This window comes from Mchenga conophoros, linkage group LG11 (assembly GCF_057382185.1).
Source record: "Mchenga conophoros isolate Kocher_MC1m ecotype Shallow Benthic linkage group LG11, M_conophoros_male_GT1.1, whole genome shotgun sequence".
Classification (NCBI taxonomy): Eukaryota; Metazoa; Chordata; class Actinopteri; order Cichliformes; family Cichlidae; genus Mchenga; species Mchenga conophoros.
In genome coordinates, this window is record NC_140536.1 from 19,269,142 (window position 1) to 19,292,197 (window position 23,056).

The window sequence follows — 23,056 nt, forward strand, 5'->3', positions numbered from 1 at the left end:
GAAATTTAGCAGGAAAAGGAGTTTGCCGTGTGTTTTCTGCTGGCTTTGATAAGGATGTGGGATCCACAGGAGGAGACAGGAGTTTGACAGGCTAATTTTCCTCTTCATATGGCAACACAGTCGGTGAAATGTACGTGTGTCTGGCTGCTGTTGTGGCTCTGTGTCCGGCTGTCCCAGACCACAAATACCCGGTAAGGCGCTACTTCCTGGTTGAGCTAACTGTTATATATAGTCAACTGCTAACTAACTGTTGTTAGCCAAGAATAAAGATTAAAAGAAACGTGTCTTCTTCATTTTCTTTTTCTGGTAAAATAAAAAATCACTTGAGGTAGGTGGCTGACGATATTTCGGGATGAAGTTGACTTAATGTGCAGTGTTTAATTACCTACACGTCAGCATACAAACTTAGGTAAGGTCACTTGCCAGCTGTTGGGTAACAGTGTCCAATGTTTAAAGTCTTATCAGAAGAGTCCAGAGTTCACTATTCACTCTTGCGGTTATTCACTAGTAACCGCAAATACAGTACGTAATTTAATGTGCTTATTTAAATACATCTAATAATAAATAATAACAGCATTAACAAACACGTGTAAGTCATTTGTGGTTGGCTCGATTGAATGTCTTCTCACTAACTAACAGTGTTCTTTACACTTAACTTTTCCCGTGTTTCTGTGATTGCAACTGTACATAATATTTATTTAACCCAAACTTTTGGTCACAAGACGAGCCGTCACGTTTTTGGTTTCATTTAACACGGAAGTTGACGGTTGGAGAAAATGTTGACGCAGTTGGATTTATTGGCCGCAAGACGGCGCTGATGTATTATAAACTTGAAACTTAAATTGGATCAGTTTTGATATTTGACAGTAGCAAGTAAAGCCTAAATGTCATTCTTTTAGCCAGAAACGTTATGACTTCTCCTAAAATTAACCAAAATACACAAAAATTACAATAATTTAAGGTTTTGTGCTATTGTACAGGTGCTACAAATTTTTGTACACAGAGGCTCACCACTCTTTGAATAAATGTGGGTCAGTTTGACCCATATCTATTTAGATGGTTTTTAGATTCACCAATCATGTATGTGTATTTTTTTTTTTATGGGACAGCAGTTACAGAGGTTGAGGGAAAAAACTTGACAGGTACTGAGCTTTCTCTTGGTAGCCTAGCTTCTTTCCACTGTCTAAATACATATGTGTCTGAATAAGTAGGAATTCTGTACTGACAGGCACATGAAGTGTATGTATTAAAGTGTTATATAAATGTATAGTTAAAAGTGTGACTTGTTGTTAGAAGATCTTTGAGGTCAGTTAGACTACAAAAGTACAATATAAATTCAAGTACATTACGAGTCCGTCAGCGCTGACAGGTGCAAAGCACAAGAACTCACAATGTAAGAAAATATACAAACAAAATATAAGCCAGTATTCTACACCTAATGAGATGAAACTAACTCAGAACAGCTGAGATTAAACACTCTCTGAAATGGAACCCCCTTTGCTTTGAATGCACATACTGATTTGCAATAAGAAAGTTGTATATTCTATATGTTAATATTGATAATTAAGAAGTAAAGGATTGTGTTTAGTGGTTGCAGTGGTTATATATTGGTTATACAATAAATCCTAGTAGTTCTAAACATTCCTAGCACAGCTCAACTGGTATTACGAATACACTATTATTAAAGATATCTGCAAGAAATAGTTAAATAATATTATTAGAGTTTCAGTTAAATACAGCAAAGGAACAGCACTAGTGGAGGTTACAAATTATTTTCCTATGCTTAGGGCAGTGGACTCTGTTTGCCCTGTTAGACTTAACTGCAGCATCCACTGACCACAATGTTTTACTACAGAGATTAGAACATACTGCTGTTATTAAAAAGAAACTGCACTGGAATGGTTTGAAACATATCTATGTGCAGTACTATCCATACATGCTTGTAATACTGCATACATAATCTTTGCTATGCAGTTGATACCCAGCTATATTTATCTGTGAAGCCAGATAACACATTTAAGCTACAGGCACGTCTTAAATACATAAACATCTGGATGTCCTGTAATTTTCTTTTCCTAAATTCAGAGAGAACTGATGTAATTAACCAGATACTCACCTAGCAACACTGTGAGAAATCTTATTGCCAGGATATCTCCTTCAGTGCTCACATTAAACAAATGTGTAGGTCTTCCTTTTTCATGTAAGCAATATCTCTAAAATTAGAGACATCCTGCCTCAGTGTTAAGCTGAAAACTAGTTAATAGATTCTAGGTTGGACTAGCTTTTTTTCTCTTCTCTTCCCCAAGTGGTCGTGGGGTTTTTCCTTTCCACGATCTCAAAGTGTTTGCTGATAGGTGGTTGCTTAAATGTTAGGGTTTTCTCCTAAATACTGCAGGACCTTTACCTTATAGTATAAAACAACTTGATGTTATTGTGCATTGACACTATAAAACACACCTTAATGAAGAAACTAGTGGTAGATGTTAGGAGGTCCAAACAGGTGGTTTGAGAAAGAACATTTATGGCCCTTTTAGTGGAAAAAATACTGGCTACAGCAAAAGTTCCCAAATGGTGGAAAAACTGCCAGCTGGCCAGTGACATCGTTTTTATTGGCTCTGGGCCATCAGGCTATTGGTTTCATTGAAACCTGAATAAAAAAATATAGTAAAAAGAACCAAAATATTCTTACTGGGCAGTGGGCATACATACAAGTTATTTGTTTTGTATATATACTTCAGAATATAAGAATTCTAAGAAACCAAATTAAGGAGTAAGAGTTTAACATTCAAGTAATAATGGGATCTTTGAAGATTTAGGAAAAAAAACAGGCTGTGCATGGACTATTTTTGCATGACCCTGAGCAGAAACCACAACTCAGCACTTTTGAAAACACATTCCTTCATGTGATGAAACTGTGATTTGACCAGCTAAGGCTGTGATGAAATTTTCTCCATTAAAATATGTCCTCACATGATTTATTTGTTTAAAGATTAACACGCAAATGCATTTTTATTTCCACAGCGTCCCTAAGGGGAAGGGGTTTTTGTAGCTCTTATTTTTGGAGATGTGGGAATGTTTTTCTTCCTCACAGAGAGCCAATGGGACACACTGAGCTACTAAAGGGTTTATTGACATTACATGTTGGTGCAGTGGATATCAGGATTTGTTATTTTTGTTGCTGTTATTTTTCTAGCGAAACTGCAGCATCTAATATTAGTCGAGGTGTCTGTTTTTAACACATATTTGTTGGCTACTAACTAATGATTACTAATGATTTCAATAATTTTATTTTTTTTTATTATTATTGTTTTGGTTATAAAAGCATGGAGCCCCTTGTAATCTCAAAGAACCCATAGTAATATTCAGTTTGCTGGCATTGATCAAAAAACTGTCCAGAATAATATGATATGTGATAGGTTGGCAGTATATGACAAAGCAAAGCACCAGAGCTTTGTTGTGAGAAGATGGAACTAGAAAATGTTTGGCATTTCTGCACACAAACGTACACAAACGTACACAGGTGGCACTTTCTAATTGACTTTTGTCACTTTCAATTAAGACCAACAACTCTTCTCTCATTGCAGAGAGGCTATGGACGATGACATCCTGCTGCCCTACACACAAGGCCACGGCCCCTCCCACTCTCATCGCTATGTCAGGGATTGTCAGCCCATCATTCATGGCAGCACCACCTATGAGAGCTGGGCCTCCAGTAACCGCAGCGGGCAGCTGGTTGCTGAGACCAAGTTGTTTGTGTCGAATATTCCGGGGAGCTCCAGAATTGTTTATGGTTAGTGATGACATCATAAGTTAAAGGAACAAAGAATAATATCAATCTCTGGTGTTTGATTTATTGATCCCTCTTTTTACTTCTGTACTCGCCCACCTTCATCTCAAAGTGTTGGCAAGAATCCTTTATTATATATCACTGAAGATTCAATTTCACCTCATCCTGCTGCGGCTTTCTTACCAGGACACATGACAGTGGTCAACGACCCCCTGAGGACGGTGTCCGTGTTGGAGCCAGGGGGGCCAGGCGGCTGCGAAATGAGAGTGAGGGCAACAGTACGAGAGACGGCTGAAGCGGCTGAGTGCCTGTATGCGCAAAATGCTGGTTTCTTCAATACAGTAACAAGGGAGTGTCTGGGAAACGTGGTGAGCAACAGCAGGGTGGTGCGGGACAGTGGAGGACTGCAAAATGCCCAGTTTGGAATCAGAAAAGACGGCAGCCTAGTGTTTGGGTAAGAAATGCGGCTTGAAAATGTAAAACAGAGAAATCCGTTTCAGTGATTGTTGATTCACCATTAGATCATAGCCCCAAAGACAAAGGATGAGTTCATCCAAATACTCAAAGATATCTGCATGAACAGACATGATCCAAGGTGAGGTAATGTTTTATATGCAGTTTTAAACACCCTTTAAACAGCATATTACACACAGTATGCAAGGAGGCAAAAAAAGTCAAACCTTTTAAGAAGTGTGATCATACATATCAGTATGTTTTTATTTTCCAGACAGCACGTTTTCTCCTCTGTCAAGTGTGTCTCAAGTACCGTTTCTGTCAGGCATCTGTGCTTTATATGGCTGACTGTTGGATATTTTCCTAAAAAGATAAAAATTGTAAAACAAAGGAAAAAGAAAAGATGCAGAATTAAAGTAACAAATGTTCGTGTCAATCCAATTTTATATATAGCACCAAATAACAGCAACAGTCACCTCATGGTGCTGTATATTTAAAGGCATAGACACTAAAATAATATGGAGAAAACCCCAACAATCAAACATCCTGGTATGAGCAAGCACTTGGGAACAGTGGGAATGAAGAACTCCCTTTTAACTGGAAGAAATGTCTGGCAGAACCAGGCTCAGGGAGGGGCAGCCATCTGCTGCAACCAGTTAGGGGGGGTGAAGGGAGGGAGACAGGACAGAAGACACGCTGTGAAGTTACCAATAATTGTAGAATTACTGCTAGATTGAACTCTCAGATTACAATATTCAACGTACAAGCCAGCATTTATTTTTACAAGGTACAGCCCACTTTCACAGTTTGTATCATCAGTGTTTTCAAACAGCCAGAAACCACACCGTGAATAAAAACAAACCTCTTTCCATTCCCTCTTTGTTCTTAACTGTACCTGACATCATGGCACTAAAATATCTTCTCACCTCTGCCTCTGATACTGGCCTCTTTTCAGGTTTTGTCCCAAGTAATGCACATTTGCAATACAGTGACTTCCTGTTTGCATAAGCTTATAACCTCTGCTCTTTTTTAATGTGAAAAACAAAAGAAGATGAGCTCATGTCTGAATCACTCACTGATCTAACTAGTGTTTATCATTGTAGCATGTTAAATCAGTGGAAATGCATTAAACTATCATCAAATTGTTGTAGAAAAAGAAAACTGCATATCTTTACATTAATGCTTTAAAGAGAATCACATTAAAATTGAACTAGAAGTTAAATAACACTCATATGTGAAGCCACCACATTTTCCTCGATGAACAAAAACAAAACATCTGCTCATCGTCTATCTTTAAACCATGAAGTACTCTATGTAACTTGTTTGTTTGATAACTGAGGTCAGAAATGCACATGATGCAACATGATGTGGTTTGTGTCGTCGGTCACACTCCCAGGGAGCGAGTGGACCTCAGTAAAAAAATAACCTGCTCACAGTCCTGCTTGGGCCCTTTGTGCCGTCCATGACCTGTCAGTCGAGCTCATAATAAACCTACCTCTGATTTAAAATAGGACGCATTGCTTCGCCCACAAAATGACAGTTTTGGGTCCTAATTTGAAGTGACTGTTGGGCTGTTTACTCCTCCAGATGGAGCCGAGCTCAGTTTTTCTTTGTAGACACAGTGTCCAAAAGTTCAGTAGCTTTGGTCTACTAAACTAAATCAAGTACAGAGTCCAAACAGCTGTTTGCTATGACTAATATGTTGTTAGATAACTGAAGTGTTGATATCTGTGTGTGGGTTGTGTGGTTTTTTTATTTTTATTAAGAGACGCATCAAACAGCTACAGCGAGTACAAATGTGGGAACCACCGTGCTATGCTGTTTTAACATTATCCCTCTAAGTTAACAGAAATGCTGTTAAAGTTAATAAAGCTGCCTGAACCTAAAGTGGTAAAAAAGAGGATTTGTTAGTAGTCGTAACACAAAAGTAAAAAAATATTCTTTGTTTTCTCTGGGGTGCATAAAAAAACTGTGCAAATTGATGTCAGACATTTCAGCCTGGACTAAAGTAGAGGATTACCTACCAGCATTATTTATCACCACAAATATCAAATATAGAAACATGAAATTATAATATGTACTACAGTAGTATTATATTATTTTATTATTTATATATTTTTTGAATTCCTTTCTCCCCTCTTACCGTTCAGGTATCTATCTCAGGATGACGTTTTGGATCAGTCCAATCCGTTTGTCCAATTAGTCAGCGGGGTGGTGTGGTTACTGAGAAACGGCGAGATTTACATCAATGAGAGCATTGAGGCCGAGTGCAACAAGACACAGGAAACAGGTAATGATGCAAATCCACATCCAGCTGGATTCATTTCTTTGACCACATGTATGTATAAAGGTTTTCAATCGTAAGATTTTAGGATTTGAGAAATAGAGATATTTATAAATCTTGTCACGGTATACTGATATTGATGGTGACTGAAGTTAAGCAAATAAAAGTAAAGGTTGATTCTGACTGGTAGAATTTTTTTAAATCTTATATGGATATTGCGATATTATCTGTAAAGTCTTATTCCACGATACTTGCATAGTGAAAATTTGATATTAGGACCGGTATTGACCCAGATTTTTGGTTACGTTAAACTGTTACATAAAAGGATCCAGGCTGTCAGTAACCAACCCCCCCCCCCCGCCCCCAAAAAAAAAAAAAATGAAGAAATAAAATAAAAAAACATTTCTCAGGATTTCAGTTAAAAAAAAAAAAAAACAGAGTTCATTTGGAGGTAATTTATTTTAGATTACTCTCTGCTTGTCCAGCATCATTTTCTCTGACCTTGGAATTGTCTGGGGCTTATTCAATCAGATTCAGTAACTAACTGGCTAGAGTGCTTCAGTACTGGCATAACCCAGAGGCCTGTTCATAATGCCCACAATGTCTTTACATTTATAGACAGCTAATTCTTTTACATTGTCTGTGCTTACACTCTCTGTCTTCACTAAAATTAACAGCTGCTATCATGTGTGTAGACCCAGGTTTTCTAAATCTAGCTCTGAACTAACACGGGGGGTGTGGCATGGCGCCAGATGATAAACATGACACGTCTAGAGTCATTTGTCTTACACAAAGAGCAAACTAATCCTAAGCCACTATAGTCGTTATTAAAGTAATTTTTATCTTGTCTTATTTAGCCTTATCTATCAACCCATACATTTTTTCAAGGCTGAATTTATAACATGGAAAAATATAGAGCAGTGCAAGAGACATGGTGCAGCCTTTCATGTGTTGCCCATTAACAGCCAGTACAATATGTCTCTGTGTACCAGCTAGCTGGAATAAGTAGTAGTTCTCAGTATTGACTGATAGATATTAGTAATGACTAAATGTAATGGCCAAAAGCCACATTACTCATCAATGTCATGCAGCTTGCCTTAATTTAGTTGTGTATAGGGAACACTTACAGCAACCTTAAGTGTTGGAGCACCTGGCTCCCAGAAAAAAAATTCAAAGGTCACGACCTTATTGTCTCAATAGCTGCTGCCTTGTTCCTGTAGCCAACAGTTGATTACAGTATTTAAAACTTTACTGAACTGAACTGGTACCCTGGATTGACTCTTCAATCGAACCATACTGAAACAAAAAGTGATTTTAAACATTGTTTTGGAGCAAAGACACAACATTGAAATAATATTTTTATCAAATTTTATTGGTCATTCTAATAAAGGTAATTGCTTTTTCTTCATTCGTTCGGTTAAATGTTTGGTCTTGTTACTGGGGATGTATGATTAAAACACATTTCTGGCTAATTTTCACTGCAGTTTTTGAATTTATCAGTGAGAGAAAAACAATCATCATCTCACTATAAGGAATATTAATGTCAGCTTCAACATAAGGACTCACAAATGTCAGCAAATTCCTGAAAGGACATTGATGAAACTGTCAGTATGGATGTGAGGGGTGCACAAAGGAATGGTAGAACTTGAGGGAAAAGTATGTTGGCCCCCAAAAACAACAAAGAGTAGGGACCCAGGAGGGAATAGGGAATATAAAACACAGGGACATGACCACAAGGTAATTGACACATAATGCACCAAGCACAAACATAAATGCCAGCAGCAACGCTGGGGACTTACATATTACATTGTAGGCTCTACAAGCATTCACTGCAGAAGTTTAAATCAGCCATTAGCTTGAAATAGCAGCACTGAGGCATTATTGAGTCATGTCTTTATAATGCATCATTTGGATGTAAAGGCATGGTTAGGAAAAGGTGTTAGACTTTAAATTCCCAAATGTGAGGTCAGCATAAAAAAGACAAAATATTGAGTTAATTAATCACAAAACTCCTAATCTGGAATAACTGGTTCATACTGGTGTGCACATTTCTGTAGATCCTGAGTTCTATGGTGGGATAAATTCAAGACAGTTTGATTTAACAGGTTTTATTGAACTGTTAATCGTACATCATAATTAAAAAAGCATTTTCTCATATTTTCACAGGGGGTTTCCGCACTTTTGTGGATGTAGTTTCAGCGAGGACGGCAGTGGGCCACGATGCAGAGGGAAGGTTAATCCTGTTTCATTTTGATGGACAGACAAAAGCACGAGGGTAAGAAAAGGAAAGGTGATAAACAATGTTTACAATGCTGTTTTCTTTTTAAGAAATTTGAAGCAAGAAGTAGTGATGAAATTGAAACAATTTGTTTTTAAAATTACACACAGTGAGTGGGAAGCTATCTACTCCAACCATTAGAAAAGAAACGGCAAACACGGGTGTAAATGTAAGAAAAGAGTCAATTTATCCTGTTAGCTTGAAGTGATTCACTGGTTTTTGAGTCAACACAGGATGTCCCAAGTGGGAATTTATTATCCAGGAACCGATTTCACACACAGTGAAGAGAAAAACAACCTCCATGTACGTTGGAATGTCTCCAGTTTACTTCAGCTCATTGAAAGACTTGACATGACCATGAAAATGACATGTTGACTGTTTGCATATTTTCCACTTGCTGGTTTTCTAAAGATGTTTAAAACCTTGAAAAAAGTGAATCTTTAAAATTTGTTTTATACCAACACCAAACTTAATCCATCAGTGTTTATCTTTTGTTGATCTTGTGACACAAGCATCTACAGCCTAACACTGGCAGCTTCCTTGTTGTGGTCAGGAAATATCAGAGAATAAGCAAGACAAATTACCTAACGACCGTCTAACAAAGACATTTTGGCTGATCTGGGCTCAGTGAGCAGCCCTAAGACCCTCTCAAACTTTTCACAACAGGTACTGGTTTGGCTGTAAGGTATTGCAAACATTTTGCAGCAACATCCTACTAATCAGTTTTTATTTTCTGATGACTTTCTTTTTTTAAACCATAAAAACAATGAGAACAATGGAGGGAATTATTGTCACAACACCAGGGTACAGCACCGGGTTTTATAAATGTAGGCAAGGTTGCTGCATTGTTGTTTTGTTGTCAGTCAGTAAAACTTCACACTGTTAATGGCGAGGTTGAAGAGGTGAAGACTTCTGGCCGTCAAGGACAAAAGGTTCAGAAATGGCCAATCAGCTTTGAGCAGAAACAGCCAAGTTAGCACTGAACAGCAGTTTCCAGAGCCTACAAACGATTAGATCTGCTTTTGCCTCCCCCAGGAAAAAAAACAAAAGAAAGAAGACCCTCAGGGATGGCTCCTGAACTCGTAGCGCACACAAAACCCCCACAGGTATTTTGGTGGGAAAAGGCTTAAGAAGACACATCACAAATGTAAACAGATGCTCAAGCGTAAACACACAAAACACACATGAACACACAGCTTTTTCGACCTGCTTGTTTCCTGTCTTGTAGGTTTGTTTTGACAACAAAACATCTTTTTTTTTAGAAGCAGCAACAGTAAAAATGTGTCCACAAACTCTGCAGAGAAATGATATTTTCACAAGATGCAAAAAAAAATATATAAAGTTGTTTCAAAATATAGCTGTTAATTATAGATTAGTTTAATCAATAACAACAGCATTGAACAACAAGATGATGGACTAATGCAGGTCGAGGTCATTTGGAGGCTGAAAAATAAAAACAAGCTGACAGTGAATGTAGTAAACAGAGATCCGATAACACTATCAGGCTTATATTAGCTCAACCCTCTTAGATACTCCACCAATCAATTGCATTGATCTAATTTTCCCTCCACCTTTAGTGCTGTGACCCCACAGACCTGCACTGACTTCAGATATTCTATTGTTGTGTTTATGATCGGGGTTTGAAAAGCACAACAATCGGACACGTCTGAACATGTCTGCTGCCCTCTGTATATCTCTGCTCAATATAGGGCCACCTCCCACTCAATAAAACATGAAAAAGTCAGGTCGAAGGAAGCTGTGACCTCAGAAACTGACCTCTAGTTTCCATGAACGACATGCTAGTTCTTTGAAATTCTCAACTAATTCTAGTGGAGGTTGCCCTAGATGATCAGCCAGTCAGACACTTAATCTATGATTATTTTCACAATTAATTAATCATTCTGTGTTCATTATGTGATGCATTGATTAGCATTGAATTGTGAGACATCTTAACTGCAAAGAACCACTTATCCACAGTACAGTGGCCATTTTTGGACTTTTTAGCCTAATCTACACGCGATTGGTGAAATAATCAGGCGTCTGTTTTAGAAATTTGGCCAGACAAACCCAAACATAAAGTAAAATGCCAACAACATGAAAATATTTGACTGCAGTGTTTTTGACTCATTAGCTTTTGAAGATTTTGTGTTTTGTATATACTTTATTTCTCATATTATAGTGCCATTGTAACCACGATGATGGTAAGTCATACTGAGTAAATGAAAAACAATATATTTTGGTATTTGTTCTTCTTGTATTAATTCTGACACAGGCAGGTCTGCATGCTCTCATGATCAAGAACATATTTCTCTTCAGGGACTATCATTTTTATCTTAATCTGCATAATCTTAATTATTTGCAGAGTTTAATGGTTGTTTCATTCCATTTAGATTAACAAAACAAAAATTAAGCCAGACTACTGAGATGAGGTTTTGTCATCTATTGTCACAGTTTCAATTTTAAAGTTACGTCATCTACAGCATCCCACACCTTTCTTTTCTTCTCTACCCTTGAATCCTTGAAAAGACTCACTCTTTTTAAGTTTGGCAGGCAGGTGACACATGAAAACCTGTGGCAAACTGTGACTCCGCTAGAGTTGCTTGCATCATTCACAGTGGAAAATAATGGACTTTGGTGCAGGGCCCCAGGTCATCTTCTGTCTGAGGCAAACCATGATAGCTCCTCTCCTTTAAAGGACACTGTGTATTTAGGCCTGTTGTCTTCTGCATGACTGCCTCTCAAAAAAGATTTAAATGACAGAGGGGGGCTTCTGTGGAGACACACACCCAGAGCTACCATGTACCTGAGGTGACCATATTAAGTATATCCCCCTCCCCTTGTTGACATCATACAGAATCAAGATCAAAAACACTGTTTGCAAAAGACAAATTGGAGACTAAGCTTTTAGATAACTTTTAGAAGTAATTTCTACTGTCTGAAATATATGATCTTTGACCAAAGCTTGCCACTTATCCACATTGCCAGCAATTCATATCCAACCATGAGAGGTGATCTGTGGGACATTTTTGCAAAATGTCAGCACTACCTTGTATCTGCTCCAAAAATGATCTTTTTATCACGTGAAGCTTTTACCTGTGTGTCAGTAGGATTCACCTTCCGAGGACTATGAATGTTTGTATACAGTTATTTGAGATATTCTTGTAAATGGATATCTGTTTTGTTTTATTGTTTTTGTATGTGGGGATAAGTATGCAATGTACAGCAGCATATACCAAGGAATTTATAGCCCAAGCTAATGCAACACCCATGCAAGTTTGTTTCCATACAATACACAAAGCTGAATGACTCATGCACAAGATTTTGTGAGAGAAACATGGTAGTTACATAATTACAAACACAAAACACAGAACCAAATAAATGTAGACAGACAGGACAGTAACAGATGCACCAGGCTGTTTGTCAGTCACTGATTCTGACACGCTGCCAGTATGACTAAAGTCCTCAACATTTCTATGGCCACAGTGTTTGTCTTCAGTTTTTTCAGTGCTGCTTTTTTTTAACACAGTTTGAGTCTTTGGGAGATGGCTGATTTCCTGAAGGAGCATGGAGTGATCAATGCCATTAATCTGGATGGGGGCGGATCTGCCACCTATGTTAAAAATGGCGTTTTGGCCAGCTATCCATCTGATCATTGGTGAGTGAGTTGTCCCTTCACACTTGTGAAACTTTACACTTACTTTTTTATTCTCCAACATTTAATGTTAAAGTGTGCATATAGGTGTACATGATAATTAATAAATGATTGATTTTTTTAATAGACTTTTTTCTGTCCTTCCATGCTGTCAACACATCTCCTTCCCTCCCAGTATTTCAGATAACATGTGGCGCTGTGAGCGAAAGGTCTCCACCATCTTGTGTATCCATAAAAGACTATGCCAGCCAGCAAACTGCAGCGAGCACGGTGACTGTGTGGACGGACACTGTCTGTGTCATGATGGTTGGCAGGGTGCTGCTTGTGACTCTTTGGTGTGTCAGCCATCAGCTTGCCGACCCCATGGCATCTGTACCGCCAGTAAGTATGAAAGTGCTGGTAAAGATAAAGCAAAATAGCAGGATTACTTATAGTACAGTAATTCTAAACCTTTAGCCCTGTAAACATGTCATCAGTGATGTACTGAATTTGACATCAGTGCACTCTAAGTTCCTCTAAAATTTGAGTTTTAAAGCTTTTAGTGCAGTTGCAGCTGGTTTAAGAGTAATCTTTGTCCAATGTCTGGGTATTAAGAGTACAGCCTTTAAAAATTTCCAGTCATATTTGTCAGATAGGAGTTCCCCTGTGCATTTAGGACAGTATTCATTATGTGTGTCCCCACTTGGTTGAGGAATACCTAAGGGTTCTCCATTTTTTTTTCATTTTATATATGCTTCTCTTGGGGTCCATTTTTAAAAAAACAACATCTCCTTTCATTGCTTTTTAGAGGACCTACAGATAGGTGTACACATTACACCTATACTGACCTCTTTACACTGACTTGCAGTCCATTTCAGGATCCAGTTTAAAATTTGATTGCTTCTTTTTAAGAGTGTCAGTGGTTTGGTGACAGCAAAATCCTAGCTGAGCACTGAGGTCTTTGATATCATAGATCCAGGCTTAAAATCAGAGGTGATAGCCTTTTCAATGGTGGCTTCTAATCTTTGCAACAACAATCCTTTTCACATAAGTGCTGCCCAGTCTCTTAATCATTTAAAAACACTGTTAAAAACCTACTTTTTTTTTAGCTTGTGTTGTTCACATTTTGATACCTCAGTCTTACCGTTTTGGCTGCTGCTATTTGAGTATTTTGGGCCCAGAAGTTACCACATATGGACAAGAGGGTTGAGTGCTAAGTTACCAGCAAACGCTAGTAAGCTTGGCTGGCAAGCTGCCACAATAAACAGTACTTTTGAAATCCGCAGACATGGATATCAGCTAAGTAGTGCAAAGTAACAGACTAATAAAATGTAGAATTTCAAAACTGAAGTCCAAACTTCACAAACATAATTAAGAAGTCCGATGACTCAAGTTAACAGATGTGAGGTCTAGCTGACAATGATTGTCAGCTCAATGTGCAAAGACATGCTCCAAACTCCAGAATTGGATACAAACTGCAGTTTGACTTGAGTGGTGGAAGCGTAGAGCAGCACAGTATTTACAGTTATATTTCAAGCCTGCCTAGAGGGGGTATTATAAGTGAAAGATCAAACTTCTTGTTTTCCCCACTGATTGTTGACTCATTGTTTGTCCTCTGTGATTCATGTCTTTCTGTCTGTTCCATCTGTGTTGCAGATGGCTGTGTCTGTGATGCTGGTTGGAGAGGAAAGAACTGCAGCCAAGGTAATCAAAAGCCTCATCCAGTCACACGTACGCAAGAATGCAAACACATGTTTTTGTTCTTCTATACACATACGCAACCTCATTAACTTTCACCAACACCAGCCTCTAATGGTGAGTTATGGTTTGATTAAATGTGGCATTTTTCCCACCCGTGTGGGTCTGTTGGTCATCCCACTGCACCTTTACATGTTGTTTTTTTTTTTTCATTTGTGTTATATTTTGTTTAAATGTGTATGTATGTTCACACATTGTTTGATTGCTGTCCTGTGACACAAAAATAAAACACGCTCCTTACATGAAATGTCTCTGTTGTTTTGTTTTGTTTTTTTGTTTGCAGAGTGCCTCGCTGGTTTCTATGGTGACGGCTGCAATCAGACCTGCTCCTGTGTTAATGGCGGTTCCTGTGACCCCGTCCACGGACGCTGCACCTGCCCTCCAGGTTTCCATGGCAACTACTGTGAGCAAGGTAGAGCTATGCATGCTAAATGTCACTTCACCCGGACCTGTTGAAAGTCACTCGGAATTTTAGTGGAAATAAAAGGATTTTCTTTACTATTGTGTTGAACTATTGCATGTATGTTCTGTCACATGTGTTGAACTGCAACTTGATTTCCATCCATTTTATTTATGCTGTAGAAGGAAATCATTAACTAAACCTTTGCTGTGTTGGCTAGAATTCACACCACTTAATACAAGTTAGTATTATGTGTCACATGTGGATCACACTATGGTCTTCAAGGCATGGTCAGGTACGAAGGGGCCAAAAGTGTGCTAAGAAAATATTCCTCACACCATTACACCACCACCAGAAATAGAGATCATTGATATAATGCAAGATGGATTCATGCTTTCAATTGTAACCTTACCATCCAAATGTAACAGCAAAAACTAAAAATAATCAGACCAGGCAGCATTTGTCCAATTTTGGTGAGAAGGTGTAAATTGTAGGCACAGTTTCCTCTCCTTGGGAGGAGTAATGGCACCCAATGTGGTCTTCTGCTGCCGTAGCACGTCTGCTTTAGAGTTCGACTTCTTGAACATTCAAACATGCTCTGCTGAAAACCTTGCTTGCAAAAAGTGGTGATTGGGGTTACTGTTTCCTTTGTGTCAGCTCAAAGCACTCTGGCCATTCTCCTCTCATATCTGGCATCAAGTAGGCATTTTCAAAAAGAGAACCACTGCTAACTAGAGCAGGGCGATATGACCAAAAATATTTATCACGATATACATTAGAAAATTTGCGATAACGATATAACTGACAATATAATTGACACTAGACAAAATACTTTACAACTCCTCAACTTTATTAGTGCAAAAAAAAACATCAATGTATTTTCACTTAAACAAGCAGCTGTTTTTTATGTGCATTAAAGTTATATAAAAATATAACAGTGCAAATGCAAATTCCTTGCTGACAGTTTAACCAAAAGGCATTTCCAGTGGAAGTTGGCTGACATATCCTCAGCATAACCATGTATAATATCCACAAAACTTTAAAAAGAGGTTATACACACACAATACGGTAATATTATGTTGAAGCACAGTACGTATCACTCCGTGAGGCTCCTGCCTAAGATAGCCGTAATGCTCCAACAATCCATCAAGTGGTGCGGCTTCGTAGCTTAGCAAAGTCGTACTAAAACATTTGACAGCTTTTCGAGCGCCGTGTACCACATAAAATCATTTCGAGGTCAGTAAACACAAACAGAATTCATACATAAGGCCCACTGGATTATACAGGGGCACTGTCGATTTTCAGAAAAATAAAAGGATTGATTTTAAGTGTGCCGTATTTTCAAAAGAACACGGTAATAACGACAGCCCGCTAGCATGCTCTACCAAAAATAGTGCTTTGTTTAGCTTTCTGACAGACGAAAGCTAAACCAGTTCCACACCACTGAAGTTGCAACATTTTTACAAACCAATTCTGGTTCATCCGTTTCATTCAATGATCCGCTTTCGTCCTTCTCATTCTCCGCCATGTGCGTATGAAAACAAAGGCGCTGCGCATGCGCGTTTTACCCATATTCTATCGCGATATTTCATTTTCTTATCGTTGCTCAACATTATACCGGTATTACTGTGAACAGTATGGTATGGCCCAGCCCTACTGCTAACTGGATATTTTCTCATATTCAGAACATTCTCTGTAAAGCAGACAACCATATGTTTGTGTGGGAAAATCCCAGCAGATCTGCTCTTTCTGAAATATGCAAATCCACCAGTGTGGCACCAAACTGCCTTTTTCCCTACTCTTATACTCAGTTTTATACTCAACTTCAGCAGCTTGTTGTGACCATGTCTACATGTCTAAATGGACTGAGAGGCTGCCATGTGATTGGCTGACTATATATCTGTATTAATGAGCAGTTGAACAGGTGTATCACAAAAAAAGTCTGAGTGAAGTCACTCAATAACCTTTTTGTTTTCATTCATGCTTTTATTTTGGCTGTAAAAATGAAACGGGTATTAAAACTTTTCAGAACTTATTTAAAAGATCCGACGATTAAACTTGATTGAAAAGAAACAGAGAAAAATCAACTTGACGACCATTTCAGTCACAAAATGAACCATTTAGTTTGCTAAATTTGTTTGTTCTTTATTTAAATATTAAAAAATGTAAATTCACTTCATTTTTTTCTTTCTTTCAGTGTGTCCTCTGGGTTTCTATGGTCTGTCCTGCGCTCATGAGTGTCAATGTGAGGATCGGTGTCCATGTGACCCACAAACAGGAAGCTGCCACACCACACTGCCAGGAAGCACCAACTACACCTTACACACAGGTACAGACCAAGGTTATTAAAGTTAACCAAGCTAAATTATTTTTTTTGTTTTAAAGCTACGTAAAGCATAAAGTAAACTTAAAAGAACTGCTTGAAATAAAAAGAATGCAAACAAAGTTGTTACAAAACTGCAATAACTCCTGTGCAGACCCATATATAGGCATACATACTGCTTGTACACACAGGGTCATATGGTGGTTGATGGTAGCGGTAAAGAGATGAACGAAACCCTGTCCTTAAGCTCTCATGCAGCTGGTGATTAGCTGCAGGGGTTTTCACGTGAATGAACAGTTTGAATTTTTTTTTCTATGCACAGCGCCTCTGTTCCTTCCTTTTCCCTCATCCCTAGCCTGTTTGTTACACCATATTTAATTATTAATTATGCCGCTAGTTGTGAAAGCAGGAACATTTATGGTTGTTTTTGTAGAGAATTTGAAGTGAAACAAGATGCAAATAACTCAGTTTCATCTCCTTTGCCTGCTTTCTTCTGGGCAAAATTCACAGCCAGCATACAAGAGAGGAGAAAGATTAAAGACTAAAGTATTATTTAATAGATGCCTTCTGACCAAATCACAGCAAGTAGCAACCTTTTAAAGCATGTAGTTCCACAGGGTTGGAGACCAAATCTTTTGTCTAACATACTTTGCTGTTTCACTGTATCACATTTCAAAATGTGGTCATCTGTACTGTGTTTCAGTGCAACTGAAGTCCCACTGTGGTGTTTCTCATTTACATTTTTCTTCTTTCGTTTTTTTTTTCCTGTTAAACAGCTGAGCAGATATTAAATACTGATTTGCCTGCTGCCCATAAGCACTACACATGTACACATTAACCAGCTCTCAGTCCTTACAGCTGGTTAATGTGGCTACTTTGTTTCAAATATATTTCCATTTGTTGATTCAGTCATTCTCTATCCCATCTCCTTAAAGTAGGGTGAGATACTCACATAGTAAACATAGTGTAAGAAAGTGAGAGAATATGTGAGGAAAAACAGTCAGTGTGAGAGGAGACACTAAAGTAATGTGACACTATGTAAATCAGCTTCAGTATGTGTGTGCGTGAGGAGAAAAGGCAGAGATGGTGTTTATCATTGTGTTGAAGTGTGCATATTCTCACATGAGCAAATGATTCAATATTTGCAGAGAGCAGATGTAGACGCAGCTCTGTCTTTGTTGCCGTCTGTCTAAACAGAGGAGCACCGTGTCAGCTCATCTGGGAGGACTGGAAATGTTACTCACCTGCATGTCAGCTCTCAAAACTTTCCACTGTAACTCATACGGTTATGTCTTTCTGCTCTACAATCTGTTTTCAGAATATTAGGTACATGTAGCCAAAACTAGTACAGTGAATATCCTCATAAAAGTTAGTAATGTTCAATCATTGTTTATTTAAAAGAGGCTTTAATTCCACTCTGCACTCTACTTGTATTACATTATACCCTTTAATGTTATTATTATCATTGATGTTGTTTTTTTGTGGGGGGGGTTTCAGCTTTCTTTTTTTTCCTTAAATCCTATCCTCTCAAGCATCGTTTTGAAAAATATTTCCACCCACACGAACATATTAAAACACAGTGTCAAGGGCTGTGAAGAGCATAACTGTATAGAAATCCTGGCCAATCAGACGCCTGGGGCAGGAAGTTATTATATAAACAAAAGACAGTGCATAGAGGAAGAAGCGAGATTTGCATTTGTGCGCATGTGTCCGCATGCTTAGAAAAATGCAGATAATATCGTTAACAGAAAAAGTATTTTGTCTATGTCCGCCATTGCACAAAAGCAAAAAAAAAAGCATAAAAATGTGATAAAGCCACACACCTTTGATGTTACATGATGTCATTGCAGAACAAGTTTCTGAAAATCTTGACCCTATAACGAGTTTTCAGGAACGCCATTTTTTGTGACCTAAAGCACTGTTTATGTGGCCTGACAGGTCTGATATTTTACTTACATCATGATATAAATAGACTTGTTTTTTACTGCTTCTGTTATGTTTCTAATAGGAACAACAAAAACAGAAAAAATGATCTCGGATACCGCTGTATGAGTTCAAACCACAAACCTATAATTCATAACTTCCAAATGGCCTTCCTACCTTCCTAACTGCATGCTCTAACTATCCATCGCTCCAGTGTTTTCAGTCTCGTGACAACACATCTAAAGCTGTGTGCTACATGGGAGAAAGTGAAGCTTTAAATACTGTCTTCACCTGATTCTGTTAACATTTTCCAAAGTTGACTTATGATATCAGTTTTAAAGACGTAGTAAATTAATATTAAGCAGTTTAACTCATTGGTCCATGCAATATTTTATCCAACAATAACTTATGAGATGAGGTCTGTAGCAGGCATCGTGTGCACAAAGCCAACACAGAAACATAAACCTCTCCCCAGAGGTGCACAGGCGTGGGAGACTTTATTCAGAAATCCTTTTTCTAAGAGTAACAAGTTGGCAAAATTTAGTGTGACTTGCATATAATTATCTTTGATTTCTTGCCTTAGTTTCTGATTACTAATTTACATGTCCAACTATATCAGTGATAGTCTGAATATCTATAACTGCGCTGGAAACCTGAGCTGCTAATAACTACTCCAGTTTCCCTTTAATGGTGACAGCCTGTAGGTTAAATTTCACACAGAGCTGATATAAAAGTAGGCCATGCTGCTCTATTTGGAAAAACACCAATTTGAAATCCAAGGTTTGGCTGTGGAGGAGATTTCAATTACAGGAGGAGCAGCCAGTGTAATTGTGGCTGAAGTCTGGGTTAGAAAATTACCTTTTCATGCAGGATGGGATTAAAAACACTGACCAGCCACAGTCAGTGTCCTCTGTCATTTATCGCTTGTTCTTTTTCCTCACCTCACCATAGCTGGACACTGCCTGGCTAGAAAGATGTTTATATCTTGGAGGCGAGAAGAAGACGCTTACAGAAAGCGGCCTTATTTTACGGAGTAAGTGTCAAAGATCACACAACCTTAACCCACCCTCCCCTGTCACCTTTTACCCTGCTGTGCATCTTGAGGTCTTTTCAATAAATTGTCTCCCTTTTAAAAAATAAAGTGGTTACATTTTGCCATTTTGATACCATTTTTAGCATTGATTTCAGCTCTCGACGTAGTATTAATGTGTTAAATAAGAAGGAATATGAATGGGAATGAGGTTCAAGAATTCTTATTCACTCACACTGGCTGCACACAGAACCAAGAGCTTTTAAAAAGCTGTTTGTGAAATCTAAGGCTTTGGCCATGTTCCATGTATATATGGTATTGCTATGTATACAGAAAATTACAGATCCTGTTAATAAGTGATCCAGTTTTTCCCTCTGCTCTAAATACTGTAGTTCAGTTTAATAATAATAGAAAACATCTGAAGCAGCCCAGACCCGCATTTGGCTTTTTCTCTCACACTCTCTCTTTTACATGTAAACAAGGCATGTAAAAGACACTCTGGGGGTGGGATGCATTCACTGGCCTCATTACCTTTCACATGGAAGTGAGGGATTGTTAGTTGTTGCTATGGTTTCTAATGTTTGGTCACTTATGTAGGAAAGGACACGTTTAAAAAGAACTAATCCCTTTAAACAGTGTTTGTTAAAAAAATTGGACACGTTCCAATTTGTTATATTCAGCAGTAGTCAAAGTGCATGTCAGCGTTGAAATCCCCTTCCCCCAGGGCCTTCCAGATGGGGCTGTCTTTGTCATTCATTTCTTGTAACTTTCCAAAACCAACTCCCACTTCAGGCAGGGATTGATCAGCTGCGACAAAGTAGGTGGAGCTCTTTTATCTTTAACTGTTTCTGTCCCTTATCATCCAAACAAGCATGTGAAGGAGATACTGACTCAAGACCACGGTAACAATAATACCACCAACTTTTCAGTCTGGCAGTTAAACTGATTAGATATATGCTAATCTCATGCACAGTCTTATTGAATATTAAACAGTTTTTAACCTGCCTCTAACAAATAGTGTAAAAATCTGCCAATTCAAAGATAAGATAAGATAAGATAACCTTTATTAGTCCCACACGTGGGAAATTTGTTAACATGCAGAGCTCCACATGATGGTGACCTCTTTGTGAATAAGAAGGCAGCTGAAAGTAGCTTTTTAAAGCAAGTGAGCAGTCGTCCTGCACGCAGCTTCCTCCAGGCAACTGCCTCAGTACTGACAGAAAGTTTCTAGTGGTCAGAAGAAACCCTTAGCAGACTATCTCATGTTGTGTGCCACATGTGAGAAATGTCTCAGACTTCTTCTCACGGCTTGTTGCTTTTTCCTCTCACTACTTACTATCAGACAAGGAAAAGTATTTGTATTTGCTTCAGGAAATGATAAACTATATTCTACATATTCTACATAAACAGAAGGCTAACAAATTGGTTAAGGAATGAGATACATTGGAAAAATACATTTGAACCCTAAAGCAGCTATTTTAGCAACTGATTTGGTTTTTAACCAACACTCAGGAACACGTAATTTTTAATGGCTCTTTTTCTCTTTAGCATACCCATAACATTGTCTTTATATATAGTAAATGTTTTAAAATAGTCTAAATATAGTTTTCCCAACTGATGTCCATCAGCTACATTGTTTCCATTGTCACTTTGGGCATTAAATCTCCCTGCAGCAGTAAATCTTCCTACTGTAGGACTGTTAGCGGTTCACTATAAAATACTATAAAAGTGGAACCTAAAAATCTAAACATTTGATGTTTAAAAAAAAAACATGCACATATTTCCCACAACTTTATATTATCCCTGCCACACAAGTGGGTCAGTTCCTGTATGAAAAGCTGTTTAAAGTTGTAGGAGAAGGAGAAACTGCACAAGTGCAAATACAGCTGTGGACATTATTGAACTCAGTCACTCAGTAAAATCCAGTTTTAAAATGAAGGCACACTGTAAGGAAACCTTGCTTGCTCTCATTACAGTAAGGCAGTGAGTGCTTTGTACTGATACATGTGGCTTCTGGATTCATCATTGAAATGATCTAACCTCCTCCACTCCTCAGGCGAACGTGGCTGATCATCACCTTCACCCTGGCTACTGTCCTCTCAGCCAGCCTGCTGGTTCACCTCGTACAGGCGTGCCGTGCCGTTTCAGTGGCATCTCACTTTCCCGAGCGCAAGGATTATTCGTACGTCCCTCTGAACAACATCAACAGAGTCACTTCATGTGCCAGAGGCAACACTGAGAGAGCTGAGAAAGAGGATCTTCAATTGGAGGACTCAGACTCTCAGGATGAAATTTGGTCTTCCTCACACTCAGGGTAGTCGTAGCTGTCAAGAGGACCAAGGATAGTGAGTGAAGACAGTTATTGCACAAAAAGATAACGCTGAACTCTGTAACCCTCTGCTTTATTTGCTCTTCTTATCAATGACAGGTTTCTATCAACACTCCTGATAAAATGAAACTGAAACTAAAGGACAAAGCACAACAGCTTTATTGCAGTCTTTAACCCACATACATGCCTAAGGTTTTTGTTTACAGCTCTGAAACTTGATCAGCAATCTGAATGTCTCCATTCCAGCTAAACTCCAGCAAAACCACAACTTTTCAAGTTGTGAAGAACTTTAAACTCCTGTCAGGAATCTGTATTACAAGATCGCATTAATGGGTTATCTCACTTAAATGTCAGTTAACTATCTTTCCACTTAGTATAAAACAGATGGATATTTTTTCATAGCTGACTTTTTAGAATCAGATTTAATTTGAACGCATCAGCAATATTTTTAAGATCAGTGAAGCTATGTAACCAAAGAACTCCCAGACTGTTGAGCTTACTTTATGATACTGATTCCTGATAGGACAAACTTTTCCCCGTGTTGCAATGTAATCGGATGAAGAAGACGAAGATGAAAACGTTTGATGTTCCAAGCAAAATGTGGTTCAATCAGACAATTTTTAAACAAAATGATAGAGTTTACTCAATTTGCACTGAGCTCCATGTCTGAATTTCAGATATCTATGAGATAAATGTGAATAATCCCTTTGAATTTCTGTGTAGAAAGGTGCCAATTTTATATTAAATGTTATTAAGAAAATTATTACTATGTCATTTATAAGCATAATCGGACACCCAGAGTGTATTTATGAGATGATTTATTTTTGTTTTAAGCGAAATAAAGTAAATATCACGATTCA

At 38.2% G+C, this 23,056-nt stretch overlaps 1 protein-coding gene across 1 annotated transcript; it reads left to right on the plus strand.

Annotated features, from left to right (window-relative positions):
- The first annotated feature begins 25 nt into the window (after positions 1 to 25).
- Positions 26 to 23,056, plus strand: nagpa (N-acetylglucosamine-1-phosphodiester alpha-N-acetylglucosaminidase). Its single transcript, XM_085291321.1, has 12 exons — positions 26 to 191; positions 3,585 to 3,790; positions 3,974 to 4,241; positions 6,391 to 6,530; positions 8,691 to 8,799; positions 12,329 to 12,457; positions 12,630 to 12,835; positions 14,090 to 14,137; positions 14,475 to 14,603; positions 16,789 to 16,920; positions 19,789 to 19,870; positions 21,924 to 23,056. Exons 1-12 carry the CDS (start codon positions 109 to 111, stop codon positions 22,183 to 22,185), a joined length of 1,794 nt encoding a protein of 597 aa, XP_085147447.1. The 5' UTR covers positions 26 to 108; the 3' UTR covers positions 22,186 to 23,056.